General features: G+C 40.8%; 1 protein-coding gene across 1 annotated transcript; it reads left to right on the top strand.

Moving 5' to 3' along the window:
* The first annotated feature begins 8,012 nt into the window (after positions 1-8,012).
* LOC116057870 (olfactory receptor 142-like) lies at positions 8,013-8,945 on the top strand. The gene has a single exon (XM_031310457.1). It carries the CDS (start codon positions 8,013-8,015, stop codon positions 8,943-8,945), a length of 933 nt encoding a protein of 310 aa, XP_031166317.1.
* The last annotated feature ends 6,128 nt before the right edge of the window (positions 8,946-15,073 follow it).

The following is a 15,073-nucleotide window of genomic DNA, read 5'->3' as shown; positions in this document are numbered from 1 at the left end:
TTTTTTTTTCTTTGAAAAATTGAGTTGTGAAAACCAGTGGAAAACTGGGCAGGTGTTTTGGCGAGTGACCTCATACCTCTGGATTCCCTACCCCAGTCCCTCTAGGATGTCGCGATGCCGCGATCGCGTCAATTTATGCAAATTCAACCAATCACTGCGAATTTGGTGCGACTCGCAATTTTGACCAATCACTGCAACTTTTCTGCACATTTGACCAATAACCTGAAGTTTCCCACGACTTCAACCAATCACAGTAGTCCCACGTGCACTCTGAGAGCCAATGACCAAGCAGGAGTGAGAACAGGTTGATAATTTCCTTGTTTTTGATATGAAGACAAGACTCATTTACCAACAAAACGTAGCGCGAAGGACCGTGCAAAACATTGCAGACCATCCGATACATTTTAACATCAATGTAGACTTTAACAATTTAAAAGTCGCTGAAGTTGCTGCCATATTCATCCTGGCTGTCGGCTCCCTGCAGCGGGCGGGGCTACTGCTCCGTACCCCTCGCGACTGACGCTTGCACACACACAAACACACACACACACACACAAACAACACACACACAGTGGATGCAGGAGAAAAAGGAGATGAGACAACACGATGACCTAAACTACGCTACGCTCGTTATTGTAAGTGCAATGATAAGTTAAAGTCCAATAAGTACTTTATCAAACCGTATGAATGTGTGTCCCAGCCCAGGCCAGGATAGGAAAATAACTAACAGGCCACTGACAGATATGTTGAAATTTGATTAATTCAATAAATTATTATTTTTTGTCTTAAATCCACCAGCCATTTTCATATTATACCAACATTTACAGAATCCTGAGCCTTTTTGGTAAGGTTACTAGGAAAACTCAGCCCAGAGTAATTTTATTCTCCCCAAAACAAGTTTCCTTTTTATTTTAAAGAAAAAAAAAAAAACGCAACTTTTTTGCAACTTTCACTGTCTCCCGTAACTTCATTGCAACAAACATACAAAAGACATCGCAACTTTTATCGCAATTATTTACAAAAGCTCCCGCGAAATCAGGCATTTTGGGCCGCAACAATCTCAAAAAAAGGCCTCAAAATCCTGGAGGGACTGCCTACCCATACACATCTGTAACTGAACAAGCACAATAAGCCTTAACCCTGTAATAAAATAAAATGTCACCTGCTGTTATTTGCTGGTTTTACTGATTTACTTGCTTTTAATGTGCTTTATTGTAAAGTGTCTTTGAGTAACTTGGAAAGCGCTATATAAATAAAATGTATTATTATTATTATTATTATTATTATTAATATTAATATTAACGCTAGGGGTGGGGGAGGGTCAATACAGCATTGTATATTTTCTGTGGCATTTCTATATTGATGAACTGAAGCCAAGTATTGTTTTTTTTTATACTAATTGCACAAATTATTTAAACTTTTGGGTATATATAACATATACCCCAAGGTCTTATATAGCTAACAATGGTGTCCGATTTCAATTTAATGCATTTTTGTGAACATTAGCTAGGGATTTCGTTAGCTGCTACTGTCCCTTCAATCCTATGTGTACAGATCGCGGCTAGTTAGCTTCACTTTCGGCATAATTAGAGTATATTTACAGTTTGAATTTCGTCACGCCACTTGTATAACATATACCGCAAGGTCTTATAAAGGTAACAATGGTGTCTGATTTCAATTTAATGCATTTTTGTGACCATTAGGGATTTTGTTAGCTGCTACTGTCCCTTCAATCCTATGGGTACAGCTAGCTGCAGGCCCTGGAGCTCCATCAGGGTCTCAGCATTTTGTAGTCCAGTAACCCAGAAACGGTGACTTTGCGCGGGTATGGAGCGCCGTGGGCTTGCCTTTGTGATGGAGATCCAGCTAGCTCACAGCGAGCCGGAATCTATGAAGTAGGACACACCGGGCGGCGAGGCAGCACCAGCCACTGTCACGTAGCCTGCTGAGCTCCTGCTGAACTGCGACACACAGTCGGACAAAATATGCAATTAGCCATCAATTTTCGTAAAACGGCCCATATTTGACCTCTACATAGTTGATTTCTCGCATAAAAAAGTCTCAGAAGTGAATTTAGTAATTAAATAGCGGACCTCTGGAGATCTACATGACCTAGCTAGATTCAGAAGACTAAGCTGACCTCAGGTCAGTGGTGGAGCCTATGCAAATGTTGGGGCGTGACAAAGACTAGGAGTTGAGATGCTTACGTCAACTTTTAGCTTTGTTCAGATTCGCCCGTTTTCAGCGGCAGTTTCAAAATGTGAGATTTGCATAGTAAAGGGGTATCAATGGGATTTTGAGCTTCTATGAATGTCCTATTTACCCACCGAACTGTCGTTATTCAACTATGACAAGGTAAAATCGGTTTTGCATTCTATTATCCCTTTAACTGAACTCTTCGTCTCAGATTGATCCTTGTGTCCTGGTAAACTTAAGTACGATGTAAGAAGGTGTGGGAATTAATAAATTGGAGTCAGATTTGACAGGCCTTAAATGTAATTCCTTCAGTGGCAATGTCATTAATAAAGTGTACTGTGAACAATTACTCCATCGTTAAACTGGCATGCTCCAACACCATAGTAAATGACGTCTATGGAATTGTTTATACTTTTACAACAGTTATTCTTATACTTTTAATATTTAGACATTTACATACATGTGTAGAGTTTATCATGATCCTTCTTTTGTTTTCCAACACAAATTCAATTAAAACAGGATGTTGTAATGATTATATTTTGATTCAACTCCTTGAAGCCCACAGATGCACCTGTTGTAAATACAAAATGAACTTTTGTTTTGCTGACAAATGTTGATCAGAGAAGACCCGTCCTACTCTGCCTCTGATTGGCTAGTACTCATTGCCTTCTTCACAGAATGCGACACAAAGAGAAAAAAATAACACTGCCTGAGCCAGCTCGGTAGATGATGACAGGCTTAATGCTGATTAACAAGAACATTAAAATTCCACTTCATAAAAAGGTTGCCGACCCCTGAGTTAGAGCATCCGGTATATTTTCAAAATAAACACCCTGTGCAGACTTCCAATCGTATATTACATCATTACACTATTTTAACAAATAAAACACAGGCACTGGACTACTTAGGAAATTATAGTATAATGTAATGCAATAAATAAATAGTTAACGGGTAATTACCAGTAGGAGGCAGTAATGCAACGAATTGGATGCCAACTGCCGTAAAACCCTAAAGAAGAAGAAGAAGAAGAAGAAGAAGAACTAAAACACAGCTGTTCTGTCCTCTGCCTGGAATCATGTGAAATTATGCCACCTATTGGACTTTCCTATGCAGGTGTGTTGCACACATGAAGCAGGAAACAGGAAGTAGGAAATAGGTAGTTTTTAAAAGCCTCCCATCATCATGCCTCTCTATTTACAATCAATGCGCCAGTACCAGAAGCCATCACTTTCAATCTTTGGTTGTAATGCTTAGAAAAGCAATGACTGTAAGTGAACTTTTTTTTACCAGTGTATAGCAGCCTGAATTGAAGGGTATTTGTGGCAGGTGATTCTTAACACCATTGTATTTGTGAATGTTTTGTTGAGCACATGTAGTTGAGCATGTGAGTGTTGCTGTGTAGATAACATACAGTGAATATGATTTGAAGTAACACTAGATGAGACTAAGCATGTTTGTATATCATGTTATGTATGTTTCAATGTGTCAGAGAATTGGTTTATTGCTCTGCATGTATTTGTTCGTAGCATCTAATGGAGCTCAGCGTAAATTCTTGCAGGAAGACTTCTAAACTTAATCACATTTCTCTCTCTTCTAAACTGAACAGCTGTTAGAGGCGTTCACTTTTATCTAACCAATCAGAAGCGACCTTGAATTTCACGAGCCAATCACAGCATGACATCCCTGTTTTAAACCTGTCTCTCTCTGCTGCTCAGTTGTCATTTCAGGCTAAGAGCACAACCCTCCTCCTCCCCTTGCTCCTCCGGTCTTCATCTTGCACGGCTCCTGGTTCCTCCTCTGGCAAGACTGCCATCGGCTCCTCGTTTCTGTCTTCAGGATCCTCTCACCACCATCAGTGTCTAGACTCCATCGGGGGATCTGCTTCTGGCTTTATAACCCCCTAAATATATATATTTAATTTCATAATGATGGAGTCTAATCTCCAAAGACTGTACATGTCATATCATGCATTCGTACAATAAATCTGCAACAAAGTCTCTCCTGATTGAATTGTAATGCTAGCAGTTTAGCTCTTTACATGATTCTGTAAAATGCAGTAACTGTGTAAGATAGATATTTATTGTTCCATGGGAGATTTGTTTCCCGTCTGTTTCATGCACATGGCAATATACACAGACAAATGCATCATCAGATAATCTCTAACAATATCAATTATCAAACGGCCGATATATAAGGGGGAAACTACTTTCTTTTCCGATACTGATATCATTATTGGAACAACTCTTATGGAAACCCTTTTTGTCTTTATCTTTCTGTTGTTCTAAATGCCTTCTTCAAAGTTTACTTTTTGCATTACTTGGCTTCAGATCAGGCAGGCTGCTGAGCAAACCTTTTTCAGTTTATCCATTTCAGTTACCCACATGAGCAGCTGAGACCAAGATGTTCTCAAACTATTGATTGCTAATTATCTGCCAGAGGTTCGGTTGGTCATGTTGGTAGTTGATGTTATTGATAATGGGCACTTGAATCCACAAATGCGAAGAAAATCTGCACAAGAATTTGCTCAGCAAGATATAAGAGAAGAGCCTCAGATGCTATTGATTAAATAATTAGTTTTGTTAATGTTGGATCATTGTTGAATTGTTAGAGCAATAAGTATTATAGTTAGACACATGCACACAAATAGAGAAATAGAGTAGACCAGTCGTGTTTAATGCTGTGTTCACACCAAACGCAGAGTAAAATATTTGATGCGACTACATTCAAAGTCAATGCAAAGACTTGAATAGCTGCAAATTAACTTTTTGTAAATGGGGTATTTAATCCTCCCAAGTGTCCTGAACTAAACTGTAAAAGTCTTCCCAAAAGTCCTTCCCAAGTGTCCTAAATTATTTCTTAAGTATGCCCTTTTGTCCGATGAATACATAGGAAACATTTTGACATTTCCCGTGCACATGTATTAAAAAGTTGGAAATAGTTGGCCCCAAAATGCAAAGTTCCATCCCAACCGGAGGGGGTCACTCCTAATGGTGTTAGTGATTTATTCATTTATTTTATGTTTTTGACCATTATTCACAATTGTCAGCATTTTCTGCCTTTTTGTCATTCGAGCATCAGCCAGGACAATCTGTAATAATTTTGACAAAAGGGAATACATGCACATGCGAAATGTCAAAAAATCTTCCCATCTACGTATTCAATTTTATTTATAGTATCAAATCATAACAAGAGTTATCTCAAGACACTTTACAGATAGAGTAGGTCTAGACCACACTCCATAATTTACAAAGACCCAACAATTCCAGTAATTCCCCCAAGAGTAAGCATTTAGTGCGACAGTGATGAGGAAAAACTTCCTTATAGGCAGAAACCTTGAGTGGTGAGGAAACCTCGTACAGACCCAGGCTCTTGGTAGGCGCGTCTGACGGTGCCGGTTGGGGGTGTGATGAACAGTGGCAATAATAGTCACAATAAAGATAATGGAACTATGACTAGAAATAATAATTGTAGTAGTTCATGGCGTAGCAGGGCACTGCAGGGCTTTACAGGGTGTAGCAGGGCGTATCAAGGCACTGCAGGGCATAGCAGGACATAGCTGGGCACTGCAGGGCATAGAAGGACGTAGCAGGGCATTACAGGGCGTATCAAGGCACTGCAGGGTGTAGCAAGGTGTAGCAGGGCATAGCAGGGCGCGGAGCAGGATCATGGCAACAGCTGCAAACAATGATTTAGGTGCCACCCTATAGTCCAAGGAAAACTGTGGGGCGAAAAAACATGAGGACTCCAGGGAATAAGCTCCCCAGAGCTAAGTTAGTACCAAGCATTTCTGGAACATGGATGCACACAGATGAAAAGAGAGGGGAGAGAGGAGCTCAGTGTGTCAAAGGAAGTCCCCCGGCAGTCTAAAACTATAACTGCATAATTAAGAGCTGGTGCAAGGCAAACCTGAGCCAGTTCTATAGGGGTTGCTAGATGAATCTGCCGACCATGAAGAGAAGCAAAGAAGAGAAGAGGTGCCGTGTCTGTAGGTATACACCCTCTTTTGCCGGTCTAGGCGAACACTGCAACTCCTCACTCCCTAACTATAAGCTTTATCAAAGAGGAGAGTTTTAAGTTTACTCTTAAATGTGGTGACGGGGTCTGCCTCCTTAACCCAGACTGGGACCTGGTTCCACAGGAGAAGAGCCTGATAGCTGAAGGCTCTGGCTCCAATTCTACTTTTAGAGACTCTAGGAACCACAAGTAACTCTGCATTCTGGGAGCGCAGTGCTCTAGTGGGACAATAAGGTACTATGAGCTCTTCAAGATATGATGGTGCTTGACCATTTAGAGCTTTGTAGGTCTTGAGAAGGATTTTAAATTCAATACTGGATCGAAGGATTAGCAACTTTTGGAAGCTCCACCCCTTTCCGCCATGTAGCGAAGATGGCGACCTTTGAGGGTGGAAAGTGTCCATCGTTCCACACTCAACATTTTGACTGTTATGAGTGCACCATCTGGGTATTCGTAGTGCACTGTATTTGATCACACTTTGACAATGTAACACAGTATGTACTATTCTTACATCTTCTATTGTTGAAAAGACAATGTTTGAATCAAAAATTGGATTGAACCATAACCTTAAATTCAAAAGTCAAATAAAATTTTGGATTTTTACTATCACGACACCCCTAATCCAGAGTGTACCCAGCTTCTCGGCCAATGTGTGCTTTGACAGGTGACCTGAACAGCACACATAAAAAAGAACAAGGATTTTTTTTATCTTCAAGTTAATTGAACTTTCTTGGAAATTAGGGATGGGCCCCACGATACAATCACGATACAGGTATCATGAGATGATACTAAAATAAACATATTGCAATATTCTGCGATAAATTGCAATTAATTCCCTTTTTTAATTTTATTTAATAGAGAACTGTGCTTTCCTTATTTCTTTCTCTGATGTCACTATCTTTCTTTTAGCAATTTCCTCGTGAACACTGACCTCACCGTAAAAAAAACTCAATTGCACCATATAGCAGACTGAGAATGCAATTGATGTTATTATTCTAGTACCCAAAAAGTTAAATTATCATGCGCAATTTATATAATAAAAGATTGATATTTGCCCTCCGTGTTTGGATACAGTATTGCCACAGAAAATAATGCGATACTATGCTGTATCGTTTTTCTTCCCCACACATACTTGAAATGTTCTATATGCATTTAGAAAGTTTACTTTTTTGTTGACATTGATCAAACATAATCTCTAACAATATCAATTATCAAACGGCCGATACATCAGGGGGAAACTACTTTAAAGTTTCTTTTCCGATACTGATATCGGTATTGGAACAACTCTAATAGAAACCATATTTTGTCTTTATGTTTCTGTTGTTCTAAATGCCTTCTACAAAGTTTACTTTTTGCTGACATTGACCAAACAGAATCTTTCAATGGGACCTTTTCATAATGAGGTCATTCTGCTGCTGTGGGTGTCCTCTGTATCGAAAAGGATAAAAGAAGTCGCAACGAAGTTTCAGCTCAGTTAGGGCGGATTCAATCTGACTACAGTGGGTGTAAGCTCAAATTTACACACTTTCACAGATGTTTTATTAATAATTTGTAACCTGAACATTATGTTGAACTAAATGGTACATTTGGGGGTGTTTGTTGAAACTGTTTCCATGATAATGAATCTGTTTAGATTTACTACTATGACTTATGTTCATGTGTGCTATGTGTTTATGTTGCACATTGTGTCAACCTAGTCCACATTTAAACTAGTTACATATAGTTTTACAAATGTAGAACAAAAGATAAAATAATTATTTGTTGGTGTGCATAGTCTATTGTAATAAACCAAGGTGAGGATCATGATAAACTCTACTCAGGTTTCATATTTCACACTTGCTGCCTACTTTGACACCGGGAGTTTTAAATACTTATTTTTCTTGCTTATTTTGTCTTTATATGTTTTCATAATTTGTGCTAATGTTTTGCTGATTGTGGTTATCTGTATGAACAGAAGCTTACATGAACCTATGTACCTTTTTCTGTGCAGCCTGTTTGTAAATGAACTGTTTGGTAGTACAGGGTTGTTTCCATTCCTTCTGGTTCAGATCCTCTCTGACATTCACACTGTTTCTGCTCCCTTCTGTTTCCTGCTAATTTATTGTGCACACTCTTATGGAGCTTGTGAATTTTGGACCTTAGCCATCATGTCTTATGACAGATATCTTGCTATCTGTTATCCTCTACAATATCACATTCGTATGTCATCTAAAAAGATTGCCATGCTTATTGCTCTAACATGGTTATACTCTTTTCTTGTCCATATTTTGATAGTGTTTGGTCTGACTGCTCCTTTACAGCTGTGTGGAAACATTATTAACAAAGTGTCCTGTGACAACTATTCTGTTGTCAAACTGGCCTGCTCTGACACCAGAGCCAATAACATTTTTGGACTTGTTCACATGTTTACAGTAATCTTTGCTCTTATAATCTTAATTCTTTTCTCTTACATTAGAATTCTTATAGTTTGTTTTTCTGGTTCTAAACAGACCAGACAGAAAGCTCTCAGTACCTGCACACCTCACCTCGCTTCTCTGCTCAACTTTTCCTTTGGAGCTTTCTTTGAAATAGTACAGAGCAGGTTTGATATGAACTATTTACCCAATATGTTGCGCATTTTTCTGTCATTGTACTGGTTTACATTCCAACCACTCATCAACCCTTTACTGTACGGACTGCAAATGTCCACAATACGCATTGTATGTAGACGTCTGCTCTTTGGGGGGGAAAGGTAACTAAAAATGTTATCTGACAACTAAGAGCTTTGCTCGTCATAAATAAAAATAAATACATTTATTAAATGAGTTACCTTTGACAGTACTTTTATCTGCTGTATCTATATAATGTGCAGGGCCAGCGATTGCTATAGGCGAACTAGGCGATTGCCTAGGGCGTCAAATGTGTTGGGGGCACCATGTCGCCCTTAGGTCTGCTTCCCATTAGTAATAGAATTAGAATGACAAGCGAAATAAAACATGTTTATTAAACATGATCATCCTAGGGCTCCCCCTTAGCCACACGTTTTCTTGTCAACCTGATTATTAGATTGAATTGATGATTATTGTCGATCATTTCCTAATTGGGGGAAAACTTCAAACTAATGATTTAGTTTGAAGTTCCCATGACGTGACGTTTCCAGTCTATGGGTTAGACTCAAACACATGGATCTCTGAAGCAGACCTTAGTGTCCACTCTCGCTGTAAAAATAGAGACGAGCAGCGGCACAGACCACGAAGCTGCTGCAGCGCGCCTTCCCTGGTATGTGCAGCTTCAGGTTTATAATGGACGTGCTCTGCTTATAATAACTTATTGTATTATCACTTTATTTTTCTCAAAATATCACGACTCCTCCAAATCTCAGAGAGCACAGATGAGTTATATTTTGAATGTGCACAAAGTTTTGGACATGAGCAGATATCTTGTTCCAACACATCAGAAATATTACAGTCCAGGGGTTTATTAATTCATTAAAATGAATTCATGTATCATTGAGGTGAATAATCGTCATATGCACATTTTAGGAGTAGTAAATGATGCCTAGGCTACATGTGTACTGACTCAGATATAATTAGAAAACTCGACCTACAGGAGAATAAATAGATGAAAGTAATACAGAATGCCTGACAGCCTTACTGCAATATATTCCGTTATGTTTTTATATTTGGATTGTAATCTATGTTTCCCTTTACATAAAGACATTTCCAGCATAAATTGATTCAGAAAAAGGTAAAAATAGGTGTATAAAAGTTCACCTGAATGCAGGAAATGAAGTGTTTAATGCTCAAAATGTTCAGGGGGTGGATCCCCAGACCCCCCCCCCCCCCCCCCCAACATCATAAGTCACAATGCACACAAATCTGGAAACAGAACCCTGGCCTTTGGGTTGCCAGACCAGCTATGATTAGACCAAATGTTGGTGCCATCTAACTTACATGCAAGCTAGAAACTAAAATGAACATACATTACTACCAAGCTGTCGCTTGGTCATGAATGGCAGTCAATGGAATGCTAACGGCGGGTGAGCGCTAGGTAGCATGAATGGCACCTGGGAGGTACGTTTGTGGAGGCTGGCTTGCCCCCTTGCAGGCGACACCACCAGCACCAGCCTCTGCGTGACAACGTCACCTGAGAGTTCATTCCCAGGAGAATCCATGGATGTATTAGGACCCTGGCAACCGCTGTCACGGGCCCGCCTTTTTCTCACCGGCTGCTGCCATCTCTCATCAGCTGGTCCGTGGTCGACCTCGCGCTTATAAGTAGAAACTTCACGGGGCATCAAATCTGTCCAGCTCGATTTGTGGCTCCCTCGCGCACTCCATTTTCCTGTGCTAACTCTACCACCAGTGGTGGAATGTAACAAAGTACAATACTTCATTACTGTAATTAAGTACACTTTTCAAATTCCACTATGGCACGCCAAGACCCGCCCTTCATTAGCGTGTATAGGCCAGGCCCGCACCGCTCCCTGAGCTACCGCTGCTCCGGTTACTGCTGCTCCCTATAGTCTGCTTGGTCTTATTTGAAGTATCTGTTTACAGGGGGTTAATCTACAACCCGTATATCTATATTACAAACACTCCCGGTCCTCCTCGGTGGTGAAGCCGACTTAATTACATGCTACAGCCCATACTGTCTTTGGTTTTTGTTTTACTTGTTAGAATACGGATATTAAGAGATTAAATCGTAAAGTATTTTACTTTAATACTTACGGTATATTTAGAATAGGCTACTTTTTACTTTTACTTGGGTAGAGTTGTCATTGTGGTGCTTTTATTTTTACTTTTACTACAGTAACTATGTCTCTAGTATTTGTAGGCTTACTTTTACCTAAGTACTGAGATTCGGTGCTTCCTCCGCACTGACTACCAATCATCTGTCCCATCCTGGCCCGCGTCGTAATCCTGGCTCCCAGCTAATGTGGGGATGCCCACCCCAAGTCGGCGTGTCCGAGAGAACCCGCTTCACGAAAGTAGAGCAAGGAAATGAAAGATAAGTCCCGTCGTTGTCCTTAGGCTGGGACTGGCGTTGAGAAGACATCAAACAGCGGTTTGTGGCAGAAGCAGCCCAATCAAGCTTGGAATCCCTCCTTTCAGCCAAACCATTCTAGATTAAATGATTCACTCCAATCTTCTGTGCGGCCTGCTGTGCCGTTGCCTAATTTAAAAAAAAAAAAATGTATGACTTAGCTTGGTCTTATTTCAGCACCTTTCAAGCTACTTATTTGTAGCTGCTCTGCCTGTTAGTATATCTTGTATAGGTGCTTTTATAGTCTGCTGCTTTGTGACTAAAATAATGCAGCCTTCTTCCATCAAAGTAACCTAGCCTACGGTCGCTGGTATCCACTTCTATCTGCGCTGATAAACGTCTCCCTTTCACATTGCCTTTAATTAAACGACTTATATCACAATTGAGGGAAGGGTGTTTTGGGCCTTACACAGATCAAATGTTGGAGTCATTCTCACAGCTTTCTTTGGTTTTCTAAGGGGTGGCAAACAACTTCTTTACTCACATGTTCCTTTGACCCAAAACACGATCTCACCGTTTCTGATGTTTCAATAAATGATCAACATTTCACCTTGTATCTCAAACCCTCCAAACCAGATAGACTAATGAATGCATAGTTGTTTGTATCTCGGAGTCTAGTATTGTCTTTTGTCCTCTATCTCCCATGATGAACTACTTGGGGAGCCGTCTTCGTGCTGGTCCGCAGGAGCGCTGTTTGTCACGCTGGCGGGGAAACCAATGTTCAGTGCTGGTTTGCATCTCGCCTACGCCTCTACAATTCTGCGGATTGCCTCCGGACCGCTATACAGCTCCCTGCATACAAGGGCCGCAACTACTGCACCGACATCCACTCCTGTTTCAACCCTAACAACTATGGGGCGATGGATTTCTGCTGTATATGAACGTTACTTTCGACCTGCGCTCTATTCTTGATGCTCAGAAGGCTATGTGCTCTGCTCCCAGATTGGTTCAATCCATTAATCAAATCAGCAAATTGTGCCTCTTCTGCTTAATTTTAATTGGGCCTTATCTGCTTAATTTTATTATGTGAATCACTCTAAATAATGACATGCATTGGCTCTAGATATCCTCTTGTTTTAGTTTTATCACAAGAGGATTGCCTGGTGTGGTCTGTTTGGGGGGAATAATTTAGCTCTCCCAGTCTTAAACCGTGTGAGCGTCCCCTAATGCTGCTGCTGCTGTCCCCCGACTCTCTGCTATTTCACGGTGCTCATGAAAGGTCAGGGGACTCCTCTGAACAGAGCCATACCGCCAAATTTAATTCGTAATTTATTCAATAAAATTTCCTAAAGCATTTTATTGTCTGTGTGTTCTTGACTTTAATGGACCTAACAGAAATTGAGCATCAGCATCAGTTCTGGCAGGCCAAGTAGTCAAGACGCCGCTAAACGCTATTGGCCAACAACACGGTCTCATCAGCTGATCTGCTTCAGCTGATCTGCATCAGCGCATCAGCAAGTCAACTCCCCTCGCTGCTAATAGGCTACGCTCAAACAGGGCGCCTTACTTAAAGCTGCTTTTAGTTTGCTCCTAACTGATTGCTATTTTAGTTGCTCCTAACCGCTTGCAGCATTAGTTTGCTTCTAATTGCTCGCTGTTTTAGTGCTCTAAATGCTTGCTGCTTTAGTTTGCTCTAACTGCTTGCGGCTTTAGATTGCCCTACCTGCTTGCTGCTTTAGTTTGCTCCATCTGCTTGCTGCTAGCATCGTGCTACCCTCCTCCTCCCCTGCTCCACCTTGTCGTTAGAGGTGTTGAAATTAATCAAATAATCAATGCATCGAATCGTGGACATGGCGATGTTGCATTGATTATCGACCGGGCCATAATCGATTATTTCTGTTTTCAATTTAGTGTAGGCTTAACAACATTTCTGTTTACATTTTCTGTTATGTTTTGCTCATTCAGGTGGTGCCATGTGCTCAGTGCTATTGTTTTATGCGTCCAATTTCTGTAGTATTAGAGCATTGCGGACTGTTTTGTTTTTGAAGCTTGTACAGCTATGCATTACGTATCCTATATGGCTTCAGTAGAAAAAATGTATTGTCGCATCGAGATATTGAATCAAATCGCTGACATGATAATCGTAATCGAATCGGAAGATCGGTGAAGATTTGCACCTCTACTTGTCGTGTATAACATGGCATTTACTTCTATGTCATCATTGCCACTCTGTTCATACGGGGGAATCATTTAGCTCTCCCAGTCTTAAAGTGCCCATATTATGAAAAAATCACTTTTTCTGGGATTTGGGATGTTCTGTTGTGTCTCTGGTGCTTCCACACACATACAAACTTTGAAAAAAATCCATCCATGCTGTTTAGAGTGAGATACAGTTTCTGAATGTGTCCTGCCTTCAGTCTCTGGGTGAGCTGGTCAAAATCGGCACGGCTTGTGACGTCACAAGCCGAAACAAGCAGGCTAACCGCAACCATTAGCTCGTAGCCTAACATGCTAACGCTAGCATGCTACCTCGTTCTCAGTAGCAAAGCACTGCTACAACACACACAAGTTCACCATAATCTACAAAAGAACTACTTCCATGTGCGCCCTCATTTAGAAGTCTCCCAGCTAATCCTGCCTTGTAACTGACCGAAGTTGTAGAAACAGCCTTTCTTTTACTGTCTATGGAGCTAGCTAGCTGACATGATCTACATCTGAGCTACTGGGCATGTGCAGTGCAATCAAAGATAGTACAGAAGAAGAAGAAGAAAAGAGGTCTCACTCTGTAGCTAAAACAGAGACCAGGTGAAAAGAGGATCTGCAGCAGTGAGAGAGAGCACTGCAGTACAACAAAAATATGGTGTTTTTAGAAAATTAAACCATGTAAACCTATTCTGGTACAACCTTAAAATACAATTATGAACCTGAAAATGAGCATAATATGGCTGCTTTAAACTGTGTGAGCGTCCCCTAATGCTGCTGCTGCTGTCCCCCGACTCTCTGCTATTTCATGGTGCTCATGAAAGGTCAGGGGACTCCTCTGAACAGAGCCATTTAATTCGTAATTTATTCAAAAAAGTAATTTAAAAAAATTTCCTAAAAATCCTAATAATTTCCTAAAGCATTTTATTGTCTGTGTGTTCTTGACTTTAATGGACCTGACAGAAGTTCTTTTATGCTGAATGAAAGGCTTCATCTGACCAAGTAGGCTTCATCTGACTAAGTAGGTCATCCAATCAAATTGAAGCATTGACTTCTTCTAGTCCGTAGAAATAGCAAATTCAGTAGCCTTTCCTCATTAGGGCCACCTCTGTTCAGGAGAAGACTGCAACTAGTGTTGCGACCACCACGTGCGAGTATAAACAGTTATGGCGATCCCATGATGTCACATTTGCGCACGCCAGGTTGGGAACGGCCACTGTACTGAACGTTTCAGAGACAGTGAGAATCCCAGGGGGGCAGTCCTTTATGCCTTCTGTAAGCCACGCCCAGATGGCAAGGTGCAGATGACCCTCCCAGCTCCACCTATCTGCCCACTCCCAGTACCTGCAAACAAAGGAGCAGAACATGACAGGCGTCACAATACACAGACAAATACATCAACAGATAACATAAAGCCACAGAGAAATAATCACATTTACAGCGACACTGAGTCAACAGACCGGGTTTGCACTACCAATCCGCAGGGAGAAATGCACCATTTTCAGCAGGGTACCATAGACTCAGACTTGGAGGTGCTGACCCTCACAGTCGGTCTCAAAATGTGGCATGCAGATCAGTCTGAAGAAGCCTGCAAAACCATTAAACTCAGAAGCAATCCTGAGGCAATAATACCAGACACTTCCTGATGAGAATGCTAACACAGCTCCTACTTTATGAAAGACCCAGCCATCGATTT

This window comes from Sander lucioperca, chromosome 5 (assembly GCF_008315115.2).
Source record: "Sander lucioperca isolate FBNREF2018 chromosome 5, SLUC_FBN_1.2, whole genome shotgun sequence".
Taxonomy (NCBI): Eukaryota; Metazoa; Chordata; class Actinopteri; order Perciformes; family Percidae; genus Sander; species Sander lucioperca.
The sequence above is the reverse complement of the archived record's forward strand: the minus strand, read 5'-3'. Positions and strand labels throughout refer to the sequence as shown.